Source organism: Drosophila willistoni (genome assembly GCF_018902025.1).
Source record: "Drosophila willistoni isolate 14030-0811.24 chromosome XL unlocalized genomic scaffold, UCI_dwil_1.1 Seg141, whole genome shotgun sequence".
NCBI lineage: Eukaryota > Metazoa > Arthropoda > Insecta > Diptera > Drosophilidae > Drosophila > Drosophila willistoni.
This window is the reverse complement of record NW_025814052.1, coordinates 9667360-9688432: the sequence shown is the minus strand read 5'-3', so window position 1 is coordinate 9688432 and position 21073 is coordinate 9667360. Positions and strand designations below refer to the sequence as shown.

Genomic DNA, 21073 nt, shown 5'->3' with positions numbered 1-21073 from the left:
CTGAAAACCGGCTACATAAAATACTAAATAGAACTAAAATACTAGAACACTGTAGAGACATCTTACAACACTAATTTTTGAAAATGTTAAATTGGCTTGCCGGACCAACAACAAATACTCGGCATTAAAATGTCGTCCGATGGGAATAATGATAGTTTAGTGAACAAATTAAATGCTTTGGATTTGTCTTTAGGTAACACAACATTGGAAGCAATAGCAAAAAGTGATAATATCAAAGATATAGATAATCCAGTACAGGTAAGAATATACATAGCATAGCGTCAAAAACTGGTTCCATTTCTCATACAAACAAACGATTCGATTCCGCAGACTGACGACTATGAGGTCGTTGACGAGTACGATCTTAGTTTACCGTGTAAACCTCCTCCTCAAACGGCAACCGAAAATGGCAATTGTGACGATTGCGACGAAGACCACGGCAGCGGCAATAGATCCAATTCCTCCAGCGTTATTTTTGTGGAGGACAGTACAGATTCCTCAGTGGTTAGCATTATACCCCCATCAGATACCGATACATCCAACAAGGAGGACAACGAACAGGAAAACGCGTGGACAACAGTAACGATCTCGGAGACAGCTAGCGACACCAACAGTGGTAGGATTTGATTCTTCAAACAAATTATTTTCCAAATTAACCGCCTAAGGCTAAACTATATATATATATATTTTTTTAGTTGACTGTTCCCGCGTCAGCATGCAAAAAGTTGTAGAGAAATCCCCAAATAAACGTTGCTTGTCTAATGGGGGCCCAACCCATTCGTCTTTAGGGCGTAACAAACGTATGAAACGTCGTTCCGAGAAGCGTAAATATGAGCCAGCGCAGCCAAATTCTTCTCTAAGTTCTGTAACCTCCAGTGAACTATTTAGCGATGATGATGAGCAAGAATGTAAGTTATATTAAACACTATGACAACACACCAGAATCAATTGACACAGTAAACTGTGTTGTTGAACTCGATAGCTAACAAATAGTTATTTCTATTATTATTATATTTATTTGAAAAAAAAAAAGTTTGCCGTGGTCTTGCCGCTTTGGAAATGCCGCAACCATCATCAGCATCGTCTAGTAGTCCCAAAGTGGTGATAACACGTAGTGGACGTACAATACGTGCACGTTTAAATCTAGAATTTGATTATTCTTCCGAAATTCCCGAAGAAGACGAAGATGAGGAGGAAGAGGCTGAACATGAGGCTGACACTGAAGACGATGAGACATGCAGCGAAGAAGATGATGATTATAGTGAGGATGCCGATTATACCGATGGCATGGAATTACCCAAATGGTCTAATCGCAAACATAGACGCACCTTGTCCAGCACCCAAACTGCAAGCTCCACGAGTCAGAGTAGTGAATCGGAAATCAATGCCACACCATGTATAATTTATTTGGATCTAAGTCAGCCAATAGCTAGAGTTAGAAGAGAACCTCAAATGGATACATCTATTGATCAGAATGAGCAATTGATGATCAAGTTAAAGAAATTATTGGGTCTTGTAGCAGCGCGACGTCGTCTCTATAATCCCAGCGATAATTATAGTATTGCTGAGGATGAGGAGAAGGTTAGTCAATTGGAGTCACCTAATAGTACCTTACCCAACACCAACGCCACTGCATCGATAACGGTACTAACAGTCCCCGCCTCACCACCACCGGCCAAGACCTGGTCCACGCAAAATCTCTCAAATTCGAAATTGATATCAACTGCCGAGCTGCAAAAGAAGATCATAGATGACAATGTGTTGCGCATTAATGGCATCTCGTATGCGGAATCCCAAATGCCAATCCATCTGCGACAAGAGCCCATCGATTTGAGTGAGTTGCCGCCACAAACGCAACGGGATCAATTGTGTCGCCAGCACAAAAGTTGTTTCACCTATCTGGAACAGCATCCGCTGTTCTATAATTTCGTGGAGTCCCTTAGTCCGGAAATCTCTCTCAATATGTGCCATCCCTTGGCCACAAGCTATCGCAATAAAGATTTCCAGCAATGCAAACAGCAATTGGCCAAGATACTCTTTAATATGTTCAATCATCGGATCTTCTATTGTGGCCTGCGTCCTCAAATAATTTGGAAACGTTCGCTAACAGTCCACAGTAGTCGCCTTATTGTCTCCGGGGAGCAAGCACGTCGTTCGGCCATTATTATTCTCAGTGAGAGTATACAGCAGCCGGCAGTATTAGTTAAATCAGTATTGCATGAGATGTGCCATGCGGCGGCATTTGTATTTAATGCCGAAACCGGACACGGGGATAATTGCCGTAAATGGTCGTATCTAGCCAAATCATTGATGCCGGAATTGCCATTTGTTGGCGATTGTGATGCCACGTATAAATATAGTTGTTATCTCTGCGAGGCCACCTCATTTGGTCGCATTAATTTCCCCGATGATGGCGATGACCGGTCACATGAGATGCAGCAGCATTTACATTGTTCATATTGCCAATTTGAGGTACTTGTCGAGCCATGGCAGAGCGATTTTCCACACTCTTGGTCCTGTACGGATCCATTGATGACGCCGTATAAGAAATTTATCAAAAACAATTATTCCAAAGTGAAGGAGCCAGTCACAAGTCATAATGAAAAGATGCGTCAATTGAATTTGGAATATATGCAACAGATGTCCAATTGAAAATGTTCCGAAATCCCAGCTATATATATATAGATCCTAAAACAAATGAATGGAATTCAATTTTGTTTAGTTTTATTGTGGTTTTTTTTTTAATATTTTTTATTGTAATAAAATTGGTTAGTCTATTGATAGAATTGATAACTACTATTATATTCAGTAACAAGGTGTAACCAATAAGGTTTAATTTCTTTCAATTTATATTTATAATTTTTTTTTACAATTGGTTTGTGGGATTAGGGGATTAGGATTAGGGTAACATTCCTTTGCTACGCTTAAAGGCTGCACCAGCTTTGCGATTATGATTGGCCCGTGATGATTTGTTTGCCTCTTTTTGATTCCGATTGCGTTGGGTCTGTTGACTTTGACCCTGACCCTTGGGTCGATCACCAACGACCGAAGATTGTTGACCACCGCCTCCGCCGCCCCCGCCACCAGCTCTTTGGCCATATTTGGCCATTTGTCGTTGCTGATAGCGAGCTCGAGTTATTTCTGGATTCTCACAGAAATCCATGCCCCGCTTTTGGGGTTTCGGTGAAGCACCCTCATCATCGTTGGAACTCTCCCCTTGATCATCACCGCTGTCATCCTCTTCAGCATCTTGGGCCTCATACGCACTGTTGGCGGCAGAAGCATCTGCCTGCAATTTGGCTCTAAGCAATGTAACTGGAGGAGCTTGCCCAGCATTGAGTGCCTCGTAACTATCATCGTATTCATCATCATACTCAGCTGACGAATCTGGCCCGGTCGTTTCCTCGACCAGGGTGTACTGCTGATAGCGTAATTTCAATTGGCTTAGATCTCGTTTATCGTCGAGCAATTGTTCGGCATTACGCGGCGCTCCGGGTAGTCCCTTGCCTTGCTTGATGATGCATTGCGGCTGATTCTGGCTAAGGATGTCATAGCGATCACCATCATGAACATTGTAATGCTTGACACCGGTTTGACGCTGCAGCTGCTCCTGTGGATCGGGGGGCACATAGATTTCCTGACGATCCGAGTGAGCTAGATCCGGTGGCAGATTGTCATCCAGTATGGCGGCTATAGCCTGCTCACTGTTCTCATAGCGAGAGAGAATGCGTCGTATGAATCCCATGCCTAGATCAGGCAGAACATCCAGGACTGCAGTGACCTCCAGATCGATATCTCTGTCATTGGAATTAGTTTTATTCTCTGTCGGCTGATTGTCACCTTCCTCATCGTCATCCTCATCAAAGCCATCATCGTCGTCGTCATCGTCATCCTCCTGATCCTGATCCTGGTCATACTCATCAGCCATTATGCCCGCTGTACAATTGCTTAAAGCCTTCTCATAGCCACTTAAGATAAAATCCACTTTGTAGTTTTTGCTAGACAACATTGGCCAAATAAGTCGATATTGAAAATGTGCCATATTAATTTAAACTCACATGTTGGGACATCGCCGAAGCATTAAATCGATATTCTCCTTGATGGGAAAATGACGTTGATAGTCCACGACAAAACTTTGGGCCGAGAGGCATTCCTGCAACAAATCGACCAATTGTTGACCATGACCTGCCTCCAATTGAGCCTGAACTATTGCACGTATCACAGCAAGAAATTGTTGACGCACTTCGTTTAACCATCGCAAAGACGGTGCCTGAGGATTGATCGTATAAATGTTTCTATACAGGACTGGCACAGTCAGATCATAGAAATTTGCAATGCTGGATTGAATAAGAAAATTTTGGATTTTAATTGCTGTAACAGATGTGTGGATCCATTTGACAAACCTCTGTCCCAGACGCAGTTGCTCCATGATGTCTAACAAATTCTTCACTTCGCCGCTCAGAGACATCAGCACGCGCAACGTATGGGAGCAATCCAAGGCGAAGAGCACAACATCATCGTATGGTGTTTCAGTAGAATCAGCATCTAAAAATGCTCCGCCACCAGCTCCTTCGCATCCCTCGTTCTCTACTTGGATTTGCATGCTAAGAAATGCATTCTCATAGAATGCCAAGCCTTCACGCAAATCCTTCATATAATCCGCTGGCAAATGAAGAACCACAGCAAAGATCTCTCGTAGCAATTGAAAATTTTGTGGATTTTCATCACCGAGGGCAATGATTATATCAAAGAGCAGTGGTATGGATATTAAATAATTGCTATACAGTAAATCGCTATGCTGCTGCTGGGTCATCCATTCAGTTGCCGATTCCCGGGCTGTACATAACCGTAAGATTATACGTACTACCAGATTAAGAAGCTCCTCATAAAGGGTATTAGTTTGAGATGAATCATCGTTGGTACTTTCTCTTCTGTAGAATGGATTGGCACGTTGCAGGAATGTGACTAAAGCGGCCATGGCTGACTCTTCGTACACCATATATGACCAGAATCTGAAACATAAGGAAGATATTGTAAGGAAATCTAATACACATTCGACTCATCTCACTCAATCATTACTCACTCATGTTGATTTAGGCTAAGTAGGAATTCGAAATCCTTTTTGCAATTGTTGGCTCTATGTGTCCACTCTTCGAGAGCGGCTCCAGATTTAAGGCGTCCATAGCTAGCCATTTGGCAGAGGTAGCTACTAAATGGTTTCTCCCGTCTAACCCAATGTTCATCCTAAAAAGGGAAACCATCAAATAGCAATAAAATATTTCACAATGTGTGTGTATTTCTATTTGCTTACCAAAGCTGGTATGTGACTTCGAACACCATCTTCGCCATTGAGGGTTATTTTTAGTTCATTTAATGACAATTTCTGGGGATTCCAATTGTTGTTATTATTATTGTTACTTGTATCGTTGTCTAGCATGTTGTTGTTGTTGGTTAAAATCTGTAAGTTTTGGCCATATTTTATTTACTCTATGGGGTTAGTGATGACAAACACGTTAACAAGATAAAAATCGATAAATATCGAAAATTTAAATGATAGGATTTTTAGTATTTTCCAGCACTTGGCTAGAATCGCCTACGCTGCAGTTTCGTATGTCTGCGCGGGATTGGTCAAGGGGGAGGGGGTGTGTCATATTTCGGTTAGAGAACAGCGAGAGTAACATAATTCAAATTATTTGAAAACATTTTTCGAGCATAAGTGCTGGCATACACTGCGAAAAATTGCAACCACATTTCGGTTAGATCACAGAAAAAGGCAAAAAATAAGATTGTATTGTGGCAAAGGATTTTCTTTTTATTTATGGCAATTAAGAAAATTTTTCTTAAATTCGTAACCCTTTTGAAACTAAGTCTTATAGAATTGGAATTGGAGTCTTATAGAATAAGATGCAAACGCAAATTTATTATTGGTAACAAAAACAAAAATAAATATTTGATCGGAATCTAAAAAGGGATAACAAGGGTTTGAATAATTTTTTCCCGTGTAGGCTACTTGAAAGGCGGGCAACTGATAAAAAATTTGTACGCTCTGAGAGATTTGATTATTTTATTATTTTCTTTGTTTTCAGCTAAGCAATATTCTGAGATGAGAAACAGATGTGGATGTATTATCTATGCTGTCCAGTTAAATTCGAATTATTAAAACACATATTTAGTTTTAATTGTTAAACTATATATATTTAAGTTGTATGTTTTTTAATAACTCTCTCTCTCTCTCTCTTCCTCTCTTTTTCACTCTCTGTATATACTAATCCAATTAGAAATCAGAAGAATTCTGCCAAGATTACAGATTTTATTTCAACTCCATGATGGTCAAAATAATGGTAAGTCGAAATAAAGCATTTCTAACATTAATTTCAAATACTTTTTTTCTTTTTTTTTTTTTGTGTTACCCATTATTGAAATGTATCTAGATATATCGACAGAGTTATCTAAATTCAATCTGTCAAATGAATGTCTAATCTAGAACATTTTATTTTCAACATCCGACAAGAAAAGGTCTCAGTGAAGTGAAAAAAAAAAAAATTAAAAAATTAAATTAATTTCTCGTGTGAAAAAAAATGGAGTAAGTTAAAACTAAAGTTAAAAAAATAATATAAAACTAGCAGAACCTAACTGAATATAATCCTTAATTGGTTGTTTTTTGCAGACGTTCAAATAAAATTTCAGACATCTACTTGGCAGCCAAGAAGCTTGTCAAACAGAATGACTCGGAGAAGATGTCAGTGGCAACAACCAAAAGGTTGGAAGTACAGGTGGAAGATATAGACGGCGGTCGGCTATCACATGTCTATGCCATCTCTTGGGAAGAGTCCATAAATCACTTGGTCTCGAAGCTACAATCCATGGACTTGAAGGAACTCACTGTGGTGATATTATGCCAAAATTCAAATCACTGCAAGTGGCTACAAGTGATGCTGGAAGAGAGAGATGTGAATAATCTCCTGTTGTGTCACAGTTCTGACGATATCGGGACAATAAAGTCATGCTGGCCCTATTTGGTAAGTCGCTAGGTCGCTGGTGACAATGGTCCGACAATGTAATGTCCTTAATTTTGATCACTTTTTGCAGTTTAATCAAAAGATTTTGATTATTACTACTGATCTAATAGCCCAATTGCAATTGGAAGACAAAACAATTGATTTATTAGTACTCGACAATATAGCCGATACTGAATTTCATACCCTAAGCAAGGATATAGTGTATCTATCGCATCGACGTTTTGAAAACGAGAACGGAAACTGTATAACGACTTGTCCGGAGCCTAAAACCCTTGAAGTCAGCCCCAAGTTGCAACTCAAAAAGACTGAGAAGAATTCAAGCTGGTATAATTCAAATTGTGGCATTATGATTTTTGGCCAATGGCCTTTTCTATACTGTAATTATATAACTGGGGTGGCTGGCATGTCAATGAAAATTCGAAATTCAATGATGAAACATTTCGCCATTGAAAAGGCACGGAGAGAGCAACGTTGTGCCTGGCCACATTTGGCCTACGGCCATTCAATGATCATGATTGGCCACGAGAAATGCGGCAAAACTTGGTCGTTTATACCGATTTTGAGTCAACGTATTTACAATGCCATCAAGGGGGGAAATCTCGAATGGGCCGGACCCATATGCATTTCCGTGGTCGTCAATATGAGTGAGGGTAAAACATTGGCCAAAATTATGCGTGAAATGTTGGACTTTTGTTCCACCGATGGAGGCAACGTCACTAAAGTTGTTACCCTATTTGATAACAGTTCTATTAAAGAAGTGTCCAAAATATTATGCCGACCCTGTGGCATATTGATTACCACAGTGGAATTGTTGTTGCAACTGCAACAATTTGAAAAGCCGGGATTTTTAATTTTTGATCCGATGCACTTGCGTTGCATAGTACTGGACAATCTGGATGAATTGCGACGTACGAATCGGATGAAGTTTATGACGCTGATCAATTGGTTGGTGAATAAATTTAAGTTTGATAAAGATCAAACACAATTGATCATCACCAGTCGCCTATGGATGGAGGGAGTGATGAGAACACTGCCGAACGTTATAATTATTTTTGAGGATGGATTGGAGGCTTGTGCTTATCGTGGAATCAAACTGAATCTGGAATTCGTCTCGGCCACTGACCATGATGAGGGTATAACACTTTTGAAGACACTCACTCACTGCAATTTGAAAATGGAACGCATTGTAATTGTCTGCCACACAAATTACGAATCTCGACACTTGAGTGAATTGCTGAAAGCCCAAAATATTCCCCATATAAATTTTGTCTCGCCGATTGAAACGATTGAGAAAAAGATACAAAATGAGAAAGGCATTATCATTGCCAAAGATGATATGCTGCCGAATTTAAAGTGTGGCTACATCGATCTCTTGATATGTTACACCTTAACGAATAGCTGGCATCGGTATAAGGCTCGTTTCAATTTGTTCTATACCAATTGCAAGAGTCTGGATAAACGACCAGGCGAAGCTCTGATGTTCTTCAACGAAATGGCTACCGAACAGGCTTGGCTCTTCTGTGACTTTATACTCAAACACGATTTGCCCATGCAAGAGGAGTGGTTCAAACATCTTTTCAACTTTCGACTGCAAAAGGAGATCATTCAGCCACAATATAATATCAATCTGTGTACCCAATTACTATCATATGGTAATTGTTCACGTCGTTCATGTCGTTTTCGGCATCGTCTTTTAGCCAAAGAAGCTCAGATACCAAGTTATTTGCCCAGTGGGGGTAAAATCTATTTCAATATTATGGATGTGAGTAGATACAAAAATAGGACATTATCACTGAATTCTTTCACTAATTCTTAATTAAATTTGCAGTGCATTTCGCCAACAAATTTGGTAGTGAGGCCTATTGCATCCCGGAAAAAGCATGAGCCAAAAGTGTATCAAAATATAAATATGCCAAATGGAGTTCATGTCTATTATCGACAGGAGGTGAATCAAATTCCGCTACTGAATCCATCGATTGGTGATGTATGCATTCTAGAAGTCGACAAATGCTATCAACGTGCCGTCATCATTGGCGTTGACAGTGATGAAGTGATTGGTGTGAGACTATTGGATTGGGATGGCAGATACATAGAAGTATTGAAAACCGAACTATACCAATGCCATGAACACTTTTCCACTCAGATGTCCCAGGCCATTGAGTTGCGTCTGACTGGCCTTATGCCATATAGCATGGATCGTCTATGGACAACCGCTGAATCACGTTATATTCGTCATAGATTTTGCAAATTTTCCACCGATCATCTATATAGCGCCAATATTGATTTTGCATTTAATAATATTTTATTTGTGAATACCATTTATTCTAAAAAGGGAGATGATCTACGAGAGATATTACTTAACCGCATGTATGCCTATGATGATGAATTTGTCAGAAGTCGCTTTATTGATATGGCCCTTAAGGCTGTATAAGCTGAGAGCGAATGAAACACATGATGAGGATTTCATATAATTATTATACTAAATCAAAACTAAAAATTACTTTGATTTAAATTTTTAATTTTTTATCAAAGTTAATTTTAATTCTAATTGAATTTCCTTAACTTCTCAAGTAACACTGTCAACTTTCAAAATTGCTTTTAACGTGCTTTTTTTTTGGTTTTTAAATTTTAAAAATTAAAACATTTCAATTTCATTCCTGCTTACAATTGTCATAACAAAAAACTCTAAAATCTCTTTTGTGAAGCAAAATTTTAACAATTTCGCCAATAAAGATAATTGTACTACATATTTCAAAAATGATAACAAAAAAAAACTTGTTTTTTTGTATATGACTTCCATAACATTGTAATAGTTAAAAAAAAAAAAAAGAGACATGGTAAAACTCGATGGTTTTACCCTATTTCGGGTCCTGCGAATCGAACTGCATCATTAGTTTTTTAAGTTATCACGATGGATTCATACAAAATTTGTGGCCAAAGTTTTCCATCAAAGTTGCAATTTTTTTGAAAAGGTTTTTTTTTCACTTGCTTCTAACTTCTAAAATATGAATTTTTTTACAAACTTTCTTCAACAAAGTTTTTTTAGAATTGAAGGGACTACAAATGTTGAGAAGACATCTAGCCTCTAAATCCTTCCGTTCCCGAGCTTTGGGCCAAAATGTTAAAGAAAAAAATTGAATCTTGACCCAATTTTTTTAATGTTTTCTTTCTCACATTTTGCTAATTTTGAATATTTTCCATTCGAAGATTGTTTATAATATGAGAATTTATTGTGCTCAATGGCAGCAGAAGAGACACCAGACTTATCTAATTTTTAGTTTACATTTAATCATATTGAATTTTTTTTTTTTGAATTTGTTTAGTTTTTTTAATAATATTAATATAGTCGGTATAATAACTGCATATTATTTATTTGACAACAATATTAGAATTATAATATCATGAACTTCATTTTTAAAATCCAACATATATCTGCGGATTAGGCCTTATAATTATAATATTATAATTATGTACATATATATACATACATATGTATGTTTTTACAAACAAAAGGACATATGTATGTATGTTTATATTCATGTTTTATTTTATGCTTGACAACAAAATGAAAGTTTAATCAATATTTGCAATTGGCATAAAATATGTTAATATTGGCCATAACACAAAATCAGTTGGCAAAAAATGGCCAAAAAGGGTGGTGTACAGCAACTTCAAGCGGATATCAGTTCCGATGAAGAATTTGAGAAATTTCTTCAACGACCAGGACTACTGAGTAAGCAGATGAAAGCGAATGTCCTTTCAATATCCATATAAAATTTAATTCATACATACATATATAGTTCTCGATATCTATTCGGAATGGTGTGGACCTTGTCTTGGTATGGTTGGCAGTTTGAGAAAAATCAAATTGGAACTGGGCGGCGATAATCTCCAATTAGCCATTGTAAGAGAAGATTTAACAATTTTTGTTTTATTAATTATAATTATGTTTTGTTTTTGCGGTTTCTGTTTCAGTGCAAGGCAGGATCGATTAGCTCTTTGGCCAGATTTAATAAGAAAAGTGAACCAACTTGGATGTTTGTTACGGTTTGTAAGCATTAAACTAAATTCATTTAATTTTTAACTTATGATTTTCATATATGTAGAATGGCAAAGCCATTAATATAATGTTTGGCACTGATGTACCCAAATTGGTGGCCATGATAACCAAAACATTGGCCTCGACCATGGCCAAGGAGACGCAGCACTATCATTTCTATGAGATTACGGAATTACAGCCAATCGAATTGGAACAGCAACGCATCAAGAATCTGGCATTACGCCGTGCCGAAGTGATCGAGGAGGAGGAATCGAAAAAGAAACGTATTGAATATCTACGTTTCGTTACCGATACCATAATGGAGAATTTGCCCGATATTGGCATTACAGTATTCGGACCACAGGTGAATCGGGATATGTTTAAAAAGCTAGCCGAACCGGCTGATCCCTTGAAGATTCAGTGCAAAGATCGTAAGGTTTTCGCCATAACGGAGAGTGATATGAATACCGTTAATTTTGCTGCCGAAAATCCATTATCACGTGAAATAATCGAACAACTGTATGATAAGGAATTGTTAATGTGTTTTTGGAAAGTCGAAGAGATTCTGGGAACACCGCCAAATGTCCTAAGGCAATATGCCCATGAGTTGACCAAGGAGACAATTAAACCGCCAGATGAATTCAATGAGGAAGAGATTATAGTTCCACCATTGATAGTACCCTTGGAAATGAATGTGGAAATTATAGAGGAAACTCCGCTCGCTGAGGAACAGGCAAATGAGAATGTTGTAAAAGAAACCCCCACAATGGAGACGAAAGATAATCAGGGCGAGGACCCTGAGGAGGCGGATGAGGATGACCACGGAAAAGAGGAAAAAGATGAAGTGCCTCTGGAGCCGCCAGAGCAGAAAGTGAAAACAAAAATTATTAAAATTCCACCCATTTGGGTGCCAAACGATCAGCGTACTCATGCTGCTCTCATTTATACATATTTTCGGGCACAAACCTCAGCATTCTTGCCACCCGATCCGGTTCCAGAACCACCGCACATTATCATGACTTTCGATTCGTATAAGAAAAAGGATTTGGCTCATATTTTGGATGTATATCGTGATGATATACCACTTTATGGTTTCTTCACAAGCGATAAATGGGAAACTGCCGTTTTTATAGCCAATTCAGTTGACAAATATAATGCCAAACCCTATGTACCGTGAGTATACTCAATTCTATTCAATTCACAGAATTACCTCTGACTTTACTTTAGCACTGACAAAATAATTGTAAAAGTCAACAAAGTGAAAGGAAATCCGGCCATGCCGCTTCTAATGGCGTTTGGTCCTAGCTATGTTAGTCCCAATTCGGTTATTGGCCATCAGGAGGCTGGAAAATTCTTTCCACCAACCTATAAATCTGTCCTCCAAGAGGAAGCCGAATTGCTTGCCGTGAAAACGGAAAAACCCAAAAAACGCAAAAAGGTAAAAGAACAAAAAACGCAAAAGCTTCAATTAACTAATAACCATTATAAACAGAACAAGAAAGGAGCTGAGGCAGATGCCGGGAATGAGGACAAAATTGATTCGGCCAGTAATCAGGATCAGCAAGAGGCAAAGACTTCCCCAGAGGAGGGTGCATCCACCACCAGCAGTGGCGAAGATAGCTGTGAGAGTCGGCCACCAACGGCAGATGGTCAAAATGTTGAGGCAGTTGCCTAAGATCCAGAGTTTGGAAACAGTTGATGCTGAAATCCGATATGTGTATATATGAGAGATTGAATTTTAAAGAACCCCTTAAAATGTATAACAGAAGAATGGAATTTGTGGAAGTACATAATTTAGGATCTAGGTGGATCTAAGTCTTAATTTTGGGAATTGAAATTAATAAATATGTTTTTTTTTTTTGGGGGGAGAAGACATTTCGCGACATTTGCTAGTGAAATTTAATCAAAGTTAATTAAATCTTGTTTAAAAGGGGAACAAAAGGGAAAATATTTGAAATTTGCATGCAATTCTGATTGGAATTGAGTAGTATTGAAAGAGAACAACATTAACCAACACTTAAGTGTATTGGCAGTGTGTGTTGCTTATATCTGGTCACACTGCTGAGGGCAAAGCAAGCCAACCCAACCAATTTCTGTTAGCGAATCGAGAAAAATTGAATTGCATTGAATCGCTATCACTGCAATTATTATAGACCTTTAACACAGGCAAAAGTGGAAGTGGTAAAAGATGTCAAAGGCTGATCAGGATCCAAATGCATCATTAAGCATCATGGAGGTAAGTTATAAATAAATCAAATCGGTTGTCTCCATCGCGTCACAAAATTGGCGGATAAAAAAATGGGGAAAATTAATTAAACTACATATTTGTACTAACTATCATATTGTTTGATAGCAAATCAAATTGCTGATCAAGCCACCACCCAATGAGGATGAGAAGCAAGCGCAGCGTTCGACAAATACAAAGCATCCATATTACAGGCGTCCGGGACGGGGACATAATCATGATTTCTGTGATGCCTGCGAGGAGGGCGGCAATTTATTATGCTGCGATCGTTGCCCCTCGAGCTTTCATTTGCAGTGCCAGTGAGTATATACAAATATATATAGCCAGGATTCTATGCTATGTCGGAATGTTTTACTACCTGGATCTTTATTTGCAGCGATCCACCGCTTAGTGAGGAGGATATACCCACTGGTCAGTGGTTGTGTCACAGTTGTCGGATGGCCAAAATGTCACATCCCCCATCGTCGTCGAAGGCGTCGTCGGTGGAGCGTGTACCCTCGGCGGGAAGTGGCTCACGTGCCAATACACCGTCATCCGGTGAACTGGAGTCGATACCTTTGAAAATACGTAACTTACGCAAGCGGAGCAACAGTGAACGCAATAGCACGGAGAAGCTGTTGTCCAAGATGCCACTGGCCATACAACGTGCCCTCGATCCCAATAAGAAGCCAACACCATTGGATGATGTTATACGGGCGGCAAGTATGCTGAATCCCCAGCAATTTGCGTTGCCCGCCGAACTGGAGCTGCATGCCCAGTTTCCGGGACATGGCAAGGTGCAGCCTGTCCAGCCGGTGCATACGGATAATGGCCATCACGGTCGTAAGACTGGTGCCGGCTCTGCTGGCAATCAGCGACGCAATTCAAAACCATTCGAGCTGGATTCTCAGGGTTTGGTCCCGTTGCCGGCCAAAACCTGTTTCTATTGCAAGCGATCCTGTAAACGAGCTCCGCTCATCTCCTGCGATTATTGCCCATTGTATTATCATCAGGATTGTCTTGATCCGCCGCTGACAGCATTGCCAGCTGGTCTCTGGATGTGCCCGAATCATGCCGAGAATTTCATTGTAATGCACATAAAAAATCCGATCTCAGTTCGCCATCACATATTTTGTTTGTTTCTTTCCGATTTTAGGATGCCAATATGACCAGCAGCATCTCGGCAACGGAGCGTGTTAGATTGTGGAATCGGTTCCATCAGCCGATGGACCATGAGAATGTCAAAATGGAGTTCTTTCGCCGCGTCAATACCCTCCATCCGCCATTCCGGATGAAATTGGCTGTCCGTTCCCGCTGCCATATCGATATACCGGCCATTGTCCGCTACCATTATGAGCATCCGCCGGCTCTGTTGCCCTCCATGAGGCAAACATTGCGCTATGACCGGGTGAAGCGACGCAAAATGCTGCCAACAGCAGTCGAGGAAATCTCTAGGGAGAGTGTCACAGAGTCGCTGCTCAAGGATTTGGAAGCATTGCGGAATGCTCGTGCCAAATACCGTGAGATCCAAAAGGAATATGGTCTTGCAACGACAGAAGGCAGTGACACGCAAACGGATGACGATGATGACGACGATGAGGAGGCTGTGGCAGCGGCTGGAGACACGGCCGCGGTGACCAAGGAGCAGGAAGTGAAGGAACAACAGGGAGAGAAACAGGAACCGGCTGTAGCCGGTAAACTGAACGGAGAGCCATCCTCTGAGTTGGGCTCCTCGACGGTGGAGCAAAAACCGCAAATATCAACGCCAACGCCGGCTGCTCCTCCCTTGGACATTAGTTTTGAGGACGACGAGGAGGACTCAAAAACCAATATTATCGATGCAGATCTCTGTCATTTGGATGTGGATATTATTAAAAAGTTGGCCCATCAACGTCTCCAGCAGCTAGTGCAGGAGCATCCGGAAATTGTGGCTCAATATAAGAATCGAACAGCTGCCCGTCGATTGCGTCAACTGTCAAGCTCAACTGGCTCCGGGTCGGGGTCCGGTTCCGGTTCTGCACTACCAGCTACCATTGCCCTTCAAGGTCAATTGGCTCCGGAGGACATCAATCGATTCTCGATGCTCTTCACCAGTGAAACGTCCGCCATTTTGGCCCAAAAGAATGGCAATGCCGCCGATGAAGATCCACTGATGGCTCTGCATCCGGCACTGGCCACAGCTGCTGCCATTGCAGCGGCTGACGCTGCCGCCGAAAGCTATAAGCCACGCTGCCGCAGCGACACAGAGAAGGCCTACGAACTGGCCACACGCCTCGAGCTGCAGCTCCTCGATTGCAAGGTCAGGGCCCGAGCCGTGCTCACACCCCTGGGCGATATGCTCGAGGATAGTCGTTGGTTCAGTTCCCTGGGCTTGGAGCACTCGATATTTATGCGCTATCGCACTCTCTATGTGGGCTATGGCGGCCATTATACGCCCTCCACCACTCTGGCTCACACAGAAACTGTTGATCTGTCCGCCATTGGCTACTGCTCACGCATCTCTCCCCAGCACGCCATTATCTTCTACGACGAGTTCTCCAAATCGTACGAGTTGATCAATTACTCTGAATTCGGAACCGAAGTTAATGGTCAGCTCTACACATGCGATGTGACCGATCATATGCCAACACATGCTGGCAAACGTATGCGTGTCGACGATGCGGAACTCAAGAGGCGTGTGGACGATCTCCTTGACAAACGTCGTCACATTCATCGAGAGTTTGATCACAAAACGAAAAGAAATACCCAAGATAGGTAAGCTGACACATACATATATTGAAGAGTATATATTCTAAAGGTAATCATCATTGTCCAACTCTAGAATGGCGCCGGTTGTGAAGCCCTCGTGTCGTTGTCTACAACGGAATGCTGGTGATGGTAGTCCGCCCATGATATCGGGCGCTTGGGAGGGATCCGCTGTTCTGGCTCATGGTAGTCTGTTGCGTTTTGGCTGTCTATCGTTTGTGTTCTCAGTGCCGTCGGTAGAGCTGGGCAAGCGTCTGGCGTAGGATGGATGACTCGATTAACATTATCCCCCATCATCATCATTGATCATCTCTTCGCCTGCTGCTCTTCTTTCGTTGGGTATCATCAAGGCAATGGCCATGTGAGGCAGCTATCATCACTACAATCCCCTCCCCACCCTCACCATATAAATACTAGGCTTAAGCAAAAAAAAACAAAACAAAAAACCCAGTTAAATGAACAGAAAAATAAAATTTAACTTTTTTTCGCATAGCAATACAAAAGGAAAACTCAAAAAAAGAAGGAAAACAAAAAGAAATGGAAACAATTCTATTACAATTATATATTAAGTCTCAAGAATTTCTTTAACCAATAACTCAAAAAATTGAAACAAGCATATGGTTCTATATATATTTCTATCTCTTTCTCTTTCCAATCTATGTAAATGTAAAAAGTGCAAAAAACTAAACATAATAAAATCTGAAAAAGGAAAATAATTTATTCTCTACAGAAATTACTTAAGAGTTTTAGGACTCCAAATGAAAATTCTTAATTCTTTCTTCCAGCTGAAAAAGAATGTTTACAGAAAAAACAAATAATTCGTTTAAAAACTTATGTTTTCAATTAATTTATATTTACTTTTCAACCAAATGCTTTTCCAACTTGCATCTGGTTAAGGCATACAATATAAAGAACAAGAAGATATAGGGGGAGAGAGTATATACAGTAGTTACCACTGGGATTGGGCTGGGTTGGTTGTGGGTGTTGGGTGGTGGAGGGAGGGTATTTTTAGGTGTACAATACATAATTTCTTGTTTTTTGTTTAGTTTTTTTTTTTGTGAGAAATAAGTACGTGAGTTAAATTGAAATGAAAAAGTTTTTTGTTTAGTTGTTTAAATGGCTGCACTGCATCCACGGTGATTTGTGTGTGTGTGTGTGTGTGTGTGTGTGTGTGTGTGTGTGTGTGTGTGTGTGTGTGTGTGTGTATGGTGGTTAAACTGCTGCTGTCTGACTGGACTGAGCCTGTTGTTGCTGCTGTTGCTGGTCTTGGCCACTTGTCGTTTTGGCCGCATTCCTTGTGGCACGTGAACGCTCCCATTCAACTTTATGTTTACGTTTCGTATGATGATACATATTCGATTTGGAGCGAAATTCCGTAGGACAGAAGGCGCAGGTATGCAGCTTGACTCCAGTGTGTGTGGCAAAGTGCTCCTATATATATATTAAATATATTCACATGATATCCCAGGTACAACAGGATGAGAGAGAAAGAAAGTTAACTCACCTCCAGATAGCGTTTCATTTTAAAGCATTTGCCGCACACATCGCAGGCATATTTCGCCTTGGTCAAACACCGATGATTCTGGCCAGGCAGTTCGCCACAATTTGCACAAATCGAGGATGCAACTATTGACGGAGGTGCCGGTGCCGGTGCCGGTGCAGGTGCTTGTGGTGCAATTGATGCTGCCGATGATGATTGCTTCTTATGCAGGTGATTGGCATGAGATGGACGCTCTATGGAAGTAGTTGTACCATGATGTTGATAATTACTGCAATGGATTAGGAAGCAATTAGTAGAAGGAACTGAATTATAATTGATATGACATTTTTTTTACCTTGTTGCAGCTGCTGCAGCTGTTGCCATGGAACTGGCCGCTGTGGTCATTGCATGGAAGAGATCCTGCTGATGTTGTTGTATGAGACTCGCACATAATCGTTGCTGTAGACTATCGACAGCACTGGCTGAAGCACCAATACCTCCACCTCCACCTCCTCCTGAGGTAGTGGAACAATTACTCCTGCTATTACTGCTGCCGATGTTGGTATTGAGAGAAGCGGCAGCTACTACAGCAGCAGCCACAGCATTATAGTTGGCCAACATTAGTTCGTTCTCTTTGAAACGTTTGTGGGGCAGCAAACTGGTCACTTGCTCCTCCGAATTGCTGTCACTGCTCGCGTCATCGCTGCATTCGACTGTGGACTGAACCTTTTTGGGTGAGTGCGTTTTGCGCCTACTAATTGAACGAGTAATGGGCTGGGGACGTGATTTGGCTTTGCATATAGACAAATTGATGGCTTCCATTGGCTCATTTTGTTGCAACGCTGGTTGGGGAGGAGCCGGAGCCGGAGTTGGAGCTGGTGCTGGAGTGGGAGCGGGAACGGAAGTGGGAACAGGAGCTGCAACTCGTGCCGGCGGCGGAGGAGGTGGTGGTTCATCAATTGGCTCTGTTTTTATATGCACAACTGAGGCAGACACCGGCACCACAGATGGAGGCTGTGCCGTTTGTTGACTTTTTGCCGCATCCCGTTCCGCTCGTGCTTTCAGCCACTGAGCTGTGTGTTTGCTCTTAACATGCGTATACATATTGGATCGACAGCGAAATGCCATCTCACAGTAGGGACAAGCTATGGGCCTGTCGCCTGTATGCGTGGCTATATGCTCCTCCAGGTAGCGACGCATTTTAAAGGATTTCTCACAGAACATGCAAGGAAATTTCTTAGCATTTGCATCCACCACGCGACTTATATAGACAGCCTCATTGAAATCGTGTGGTTCCACCTTGACTATGGACACCATATCCTCAGATTCCATCTCTGCTTCGGCCTCCACCTCTGCACCTTCAGGCTCCAATATCTCGACCTCTGGATCCGGGTCATCTCCACCCTCCTCCGACCAGTTGACATCGCAATCAATTTCCAGAAACTGACTGCACAATGTTGTCTGCTTTAGTTCCACCAGTTTCCAGAAATTATGAAAACTCTCCAACTGGGCACGACACTCGCTGCATATGCTCGTGGAGATGGCATCATCCCGGGATAACTGAACCAGTGAGAGAGTGAGAGATAATCTGAGCTACATTCGAGATTTGGTTAGAGTGCTAGTCGGTTACTTACACAGAGATACAAATGAATCGAAATCAATTGCACCAAGTAGCTTTCCGGCGTTCCTGTTTTTTGATTATTGTTAATATTATTATTATTGTTGTTGTTGCTGGTGTTGCTACTGTTAATCCCCGTTCCATTGTTTTCGTTGGTGGTGCTGCTGCTGCTATCGTTATCGACCGCTGTCGCCCCCGCCCCCGTTGACGAGGCCGTACCAAATAGCAAAACGGCATTATGCTCATCTAGTGTATTCAAACACAGCCGACAAATCATTGCGGGCAAGACCTTTAATTGTCTAACAATAAAATTAATGTATTTTTATTAAATTTTAACATTTAAGCCAGTGTAACCGTCTAACTGAATCGCAAAAATACCCAATCTGCTTAACAGAATGCGTTAACAGTGCCCCATTCTTTGCTGTTATTTTACAGTAAAATTAGATATGGCATTCTTCTAAATTCATTGAACTATCGATAGTGGCAGCCATCTCTATCGAAACTCATTTTAACTCTTTGCTCAATTTCAAGAGTGAGCGCCACCCGTTTAAATGAGAGCGTTACTCGCACTCCGGCGAATTCAATCGCTTTGCGACGAATTCAATTGGCGATTCGCGTGGAGTGAACAGCTGTGTTCTGTGTTTTGGTTTTAAATTTGCATTATAATTTCAACTTTTGTACTGTTCACAATGAACGGCCTACCGCAAAGTAAACACTATAATCTAACCCATTACCAGCAGCGTTACAACTGGGATTGCGGTCTCTCCTGCATTCTGATGATATTGTCGAGCACCCAACGGGATCAATTGCTAAACAATTTCGAAGCCATCTGCAGGGAGGAGGGATTCGGTTCCAGCACCTGGACAATTGATCTGTGCTATTTGTTATTGCGCTATCAAGTGCGTCATGAGTACTTCACCCAGACCTTGGGCATTGATCCAAACTACACCCAACACACATACTACTCGAAAATCATTGACAAGGACGAGAAGCGTGTGACGCGCAAGTTCAAGGATGCCAAGGCTCATGGCCTGCGCGTGGAGCAGCGCACCGTTGACATGGAGGTGATACTAAGACATTTGGCCCGTCATGGTCCCGTGATATTGTTAACCAATGCCTCGCTCCTCACCTGCGAGATATGCAAACGCAATGTACTCGAGAAATTTGGGTAAGAACACGTATTCAAACTGATATCCAATGACACTGACAATTCATGCGAATTGGTGCCAAGTTGTTTTCATATCTCTTGTATTGCCCAAAATACACGCATACCCATTAAAAGCTATGCCGGACATTATGTGGTGCTAAGTGGCTACGATATGACCAGTCAGAAGGTCTTCTATCACAATCCCGAGGTTCACGATGGCCGTGAGTATTACCCCCTCCAATCCAATAGCCAATCCCTCTTAAGCTCTATTTCCCCGTATTCCTCCTGCAGATATCTGTCAATGTCTAACCGAGTCCATGGATGTGGCCCGCCGTGCCTATGGCACCGATGAGGATATCATTTTTATTTATGATCAGCAACAATCTGCGGCTGCCAGCGGTTGCCAATAAGGATTAACGAATCTTTAGCTACATGTAGTGTACCTGTGCCCAGCAGCAGCAGCATATGACAGTGGAGATGAAGATGAAAAAAAAAGAAGAGATATCTTGTCTTGTGATAATTATTGTGTATCAAAGGGTTTTGTACTTGGTCGCATGTGATCCTCTACTAATAATGTATTTAAAATGGATTCCTTTATGGCCAAGTGGAAAGTGGACTATGACCATGGAAGTTTGACGATGGCATTTGCTTGAGCTAGGCTAGGCTAGGCTAGGCTAAAAAGAATAAATAAGTTTGTTGATGGCTTTTAAACTCATTATTATCTTTCTCTCCCCCAAAACCCCCCTCCACCAATTATGAGATATGATGTTTCACAAAAGAATATTGTATGTTTTATTTGAT

The 21073-nt window shown here is 41.2% G+C and overlaps 7 protein-coding genes across 8 annotated transcripts; 5 read left to right on the top strand and 2 right to left on the bottom strand.

Moving 5' to 3' along the window:
• The first annotated feature begins 78 nt into the window (after positions 1 to 78).
• LOC6649285 lies at positions 79 to 2786 on the top strand. Its single transcript, XM_023179110.2, has 4 exons — positions 79 to 258; positions 331 to 616; positions 696 to 908; positions 1034 to 2786. Exons 1-4 carry the CDS (start codon positions 130 to 132, stop codon positions 2650 to 2652), a joined length of 2247 nt encoding a protein of 748 aa, XP_023034878.1. The 5' UTR covers positions 79 to 129; the 3' UTR covers positions 2653 to 2786.
• Positions 2787 to 2804: 18 nt separating this feature from the next.
• On the bottom strand, positions 2805 to 5508 carry LOC6649284 (activating signal cointegrator 1 complex subunit 2). Its single transcript, XM_002071874.4, has 5 exons — positions 5312 to 5508; positions 5084 to 5244; positions 4404 to 5012; positions 4059 to 4337; positions 2805 to 3998 (listed from the first exon to the last, which is right to left on the bottom strand). Exons 1-5 carry the CDS (start codon positions 5435 to 5437, stop codon positions 2900 to 2902), a joined length of 2274 nt encoding a protein of 757 aa, XP_002071910.1. The 5' UTR covers positions 5438 to 5508; the 3' UTR covers positions 2805 to 2899.
• Positions 5509 to 6480: 972 nt separating this feature from the next.
• LOC6649283 (putative ATP-dependent RNA helicase SoYb) lies at positions 6481 to 9768 on the top strand. The gene is made up of 4 exons (XM_023179218.2): positions 6481 to 6583; positions 6668 to 7019; positions 7090 to 8781; positions 8848 to 9768. The coding sequence occupies exons 1-4, from the start codon at positions 6579 to 6581 to the stop codon at positions 9448 to 9450; spliced, it is 2652 nt and encodes an 883-aa protein (XP_023034986.2). The 5' UTR covers positions 6481 to 6578; the 3' UTR covers positions 9451 to 9768.
• Positions 9769 to 10661: 893 nt separating this feature from the next.
• Positions 10662 to 12821, top strand: LOC6649282. Its single transcript, XM_002071872.3, has 6 exons — positions 10662 to 10752; positions 10820 to 10923; positions 10995 to 11066; positions 11126 to 12231; positions 12286 to 12496; positions 12551 to 12821. The coding sequence occupies exons 1-6, from the start codon at positions 10662 to 10664 to the stop codon at positions 12731 to 12733; spliced, it is 1767 nt and encodes a 588-aa protein (XP_002071908.1). The 3' UTR covers positions 12734 to 12821.
• Positions 12822 to 13101: 280 nt separating this feature from the next.
• Positions 13102 to 16495, top strand: LOC6649281 (PHD finger protein 12). The gene is made up of 5 exons (XM_002071871.4): positions 13102 to 13294; positions 13412 to 13602; positions 13680 to 14370; positions 14439 to 16036; positions 16104 to 16495. The coding sequence occupies exons 1-5, from the start codon at positions 13247 to 13249 to the stop codon at positions 16288 to 16290; spliced, it is 2715 nt and encodes a 904-aa protein (XP_002071907.2). The 5' UTR covers positions 13102 to 13246; the 3' UTR covers positions 16291 to 16495.
• Positions 16496 to 16845: 350 nt separating this feature from the next.
• LOC6649280 (zinc finger protein 628) lies at positions 16846 to 19500 on the bottom strand. The gene is made up of 4 exons (XM_023179148.2): positions 19142 to 19500; positions 17863 to 19067; positions 17532 to 17796; positions 16846 to 17458 (listed from the first exon to the last, which is right to left on the bottom strand). The coding sequence occupies exons 1-4, from the start codon at positions 19400 to 19402 to the stop codon at positions 17240 to 17242; spliced, it is 1950 nt and encodes a 649-aa protein (XP_023034916.1). The 5' UTR covers positions 19403 to 19500; the 3' UTR covers positions 16846 to 17239.
• A 224-nt stretch (positions 19501 to 19724) lies between these two features.
• Positions 19725 to 21053, top strand: LOC6649279 (protein GUCD1). Of its 2 annotated transcripts, none has more exons than XM_002071869.4 (3): positions 19725 to 20293; positions 20408 to 20493; positions 20564 to 21053. In XM_002071869.4, exons 1-3 carry the CDS (start codon positions 19815 to 19817, stop codon positions 20680 to 20682), a joined length of 684 nt encoding a protein of 227 aa, XP_002071905.1. In that variant the 5' UTR covers positions 19725 to 19814; the 3' UTR covers positions 20683 to 21053. The 2 variants fall into 2 exon arrangements, with proteins under 2 accessions (XP_002071905.1, XP_023035096.1); XM_023179328.2 differs by having other exon boundaries at positions 20357 to 20493.
• Positions 21054 to 21073: the final 20 nt, after the last annotated feature.

Bases quoted from the DNA above. Each gene is read 5' to 3' on its own strand.
- LOC6649285 (XM_023179110.2), top strand. From the start codon at position 130: ATGTCGTCCGATGGGAATAATGATAGTTTAGTGAACAAATTAAATGCT. The intron at 259-330 runs GTAAGAATATAC...TCGATTCCGCAG, and splicing joins ATATAGATAATCCAGTACAG to ACTGACGACTATGAGGTCGT. The intron at 909-1,033 runs GTAAGTTATATT...AAAAAAAAAAAG, and splicing joins CGATGATGATGAGCAAGAAT to TTTGCCGTGGTCTTGCCGCT.
- LOC6649282 (XM_002071872.3), top strand. From the start codon at position 10,662: ATGGCCAAAAAGGGTGGTGTACAGCAACTTCAAGCGGATATCAGTTCC. The intron at 10,924-10,994 runs GTAAGAGAAGAT...TTTCTGTTTCAG, and splicing joins ATAATCTCCAATTAGCCATT to TGCAAGGCAGGATCGATTAG. The intron at 12,232-12,285 runs GTGAGTATACTC...ACTTTACTTTAG, and splicing joins AATGCCAAACCCTATGTACC to CACTGACAAAATAATTGTAA.
- LOC6649283 (XM_023179218.2), top strand. The intron at 7,020-7,089 runs GTAAGTCGCTAG...CACTTTTTGCAG, and splicing joins AGTCATGCTGGCCCTATTTG to TTTAATCAAAAGATTTTGAT. The intron at 8,782-8,847 runs GTGAGTAGATAC...TTAAATTTGCAG, and splicing joins TCTATTTCAATATTATGGAT to TGCATTTCGCCAACAAATTT.
- LOC6649279 (XM_023179328.2), top strand. From the start codon at position 19,815: ATGAACGGCCTACCGCAAAGTAAACACTATAATCTAACCCATTACCAG. The intron at 20,294-20,356 runs GTAAGAACACGT...ATTGGTGCCAAG, and splicing joins AATGTACTCGAGAAATTTGG to TTGTTTTCATATCTCTTGTA. The intron at 20,494-20,563 runs GTGAGTATTACC...TTCCTCCTGCAG, and splicing joins TCCCGAGGTTCACGATGGCC to ATATCTGTCAATGTCTAACC.
- LOC6649284 (XM_002071874.4), bottom strand. From the start codon at position 5,437: ATGCTAGACAACGATACAAGTAACAATAATAATAACAACAATTGGAAT. The intron at 5,245-5,311 runs GTAAGCAAATAG...TTCCCTTTTTAG, and splicing joins GAAGTCACATACCAGCTTTG to GATGAACATTGGGTTAGACG. The intron at 4,338-4,403 runs GTTTGTCAAATG...TATTCAATCCAG, and splicing joins CAACTGCGTCTGGGACAGAG to CATTGCAAATTTCTATGATC.
- LOC6649281 (XM_002071871.4), top strand. From the start codon at position 13,247: ATGTCAAAGGCTGATCAGGATCCAAATGCATCATTAAGCATCATGGAG. The intron at 13,295-13,411 runs GTAAGTTATAAA...ATTGTTTGATAG, and splicing joins CATCATTAAGCATCATGGAG to CAAATCAAATTGCTGATCAA. The intron at 16,037-16,103 runs GTAAGCTGACAC...GTCCAACTCTAG, and splicing joins AAAAGAAATACCCAAGATAG to AATGGCGCCGGTTGTGAAGC.
- LOC6649280 (XM_023179148.2), bottom strand. From the start codon at position 19,402: ATGATTTGTCGGCTGTGTTTGAATACACTAGATGAGCATAATGCCGTT. The intron at 19,068-19,141 runs GTAAGTAACCGA...TCACTGGTTCAG, and splicing joins CGATTCATTTGTATCTCTGT to TTATCCCGGGATGATGCCAT. The intron at 17,797-17,862 runs GTAAAAAAAATG...AATCCATTGCAG, and splicing joins GCTGCAGCAGCTGCAACAAG to TAATTATCAACATCATGGTA.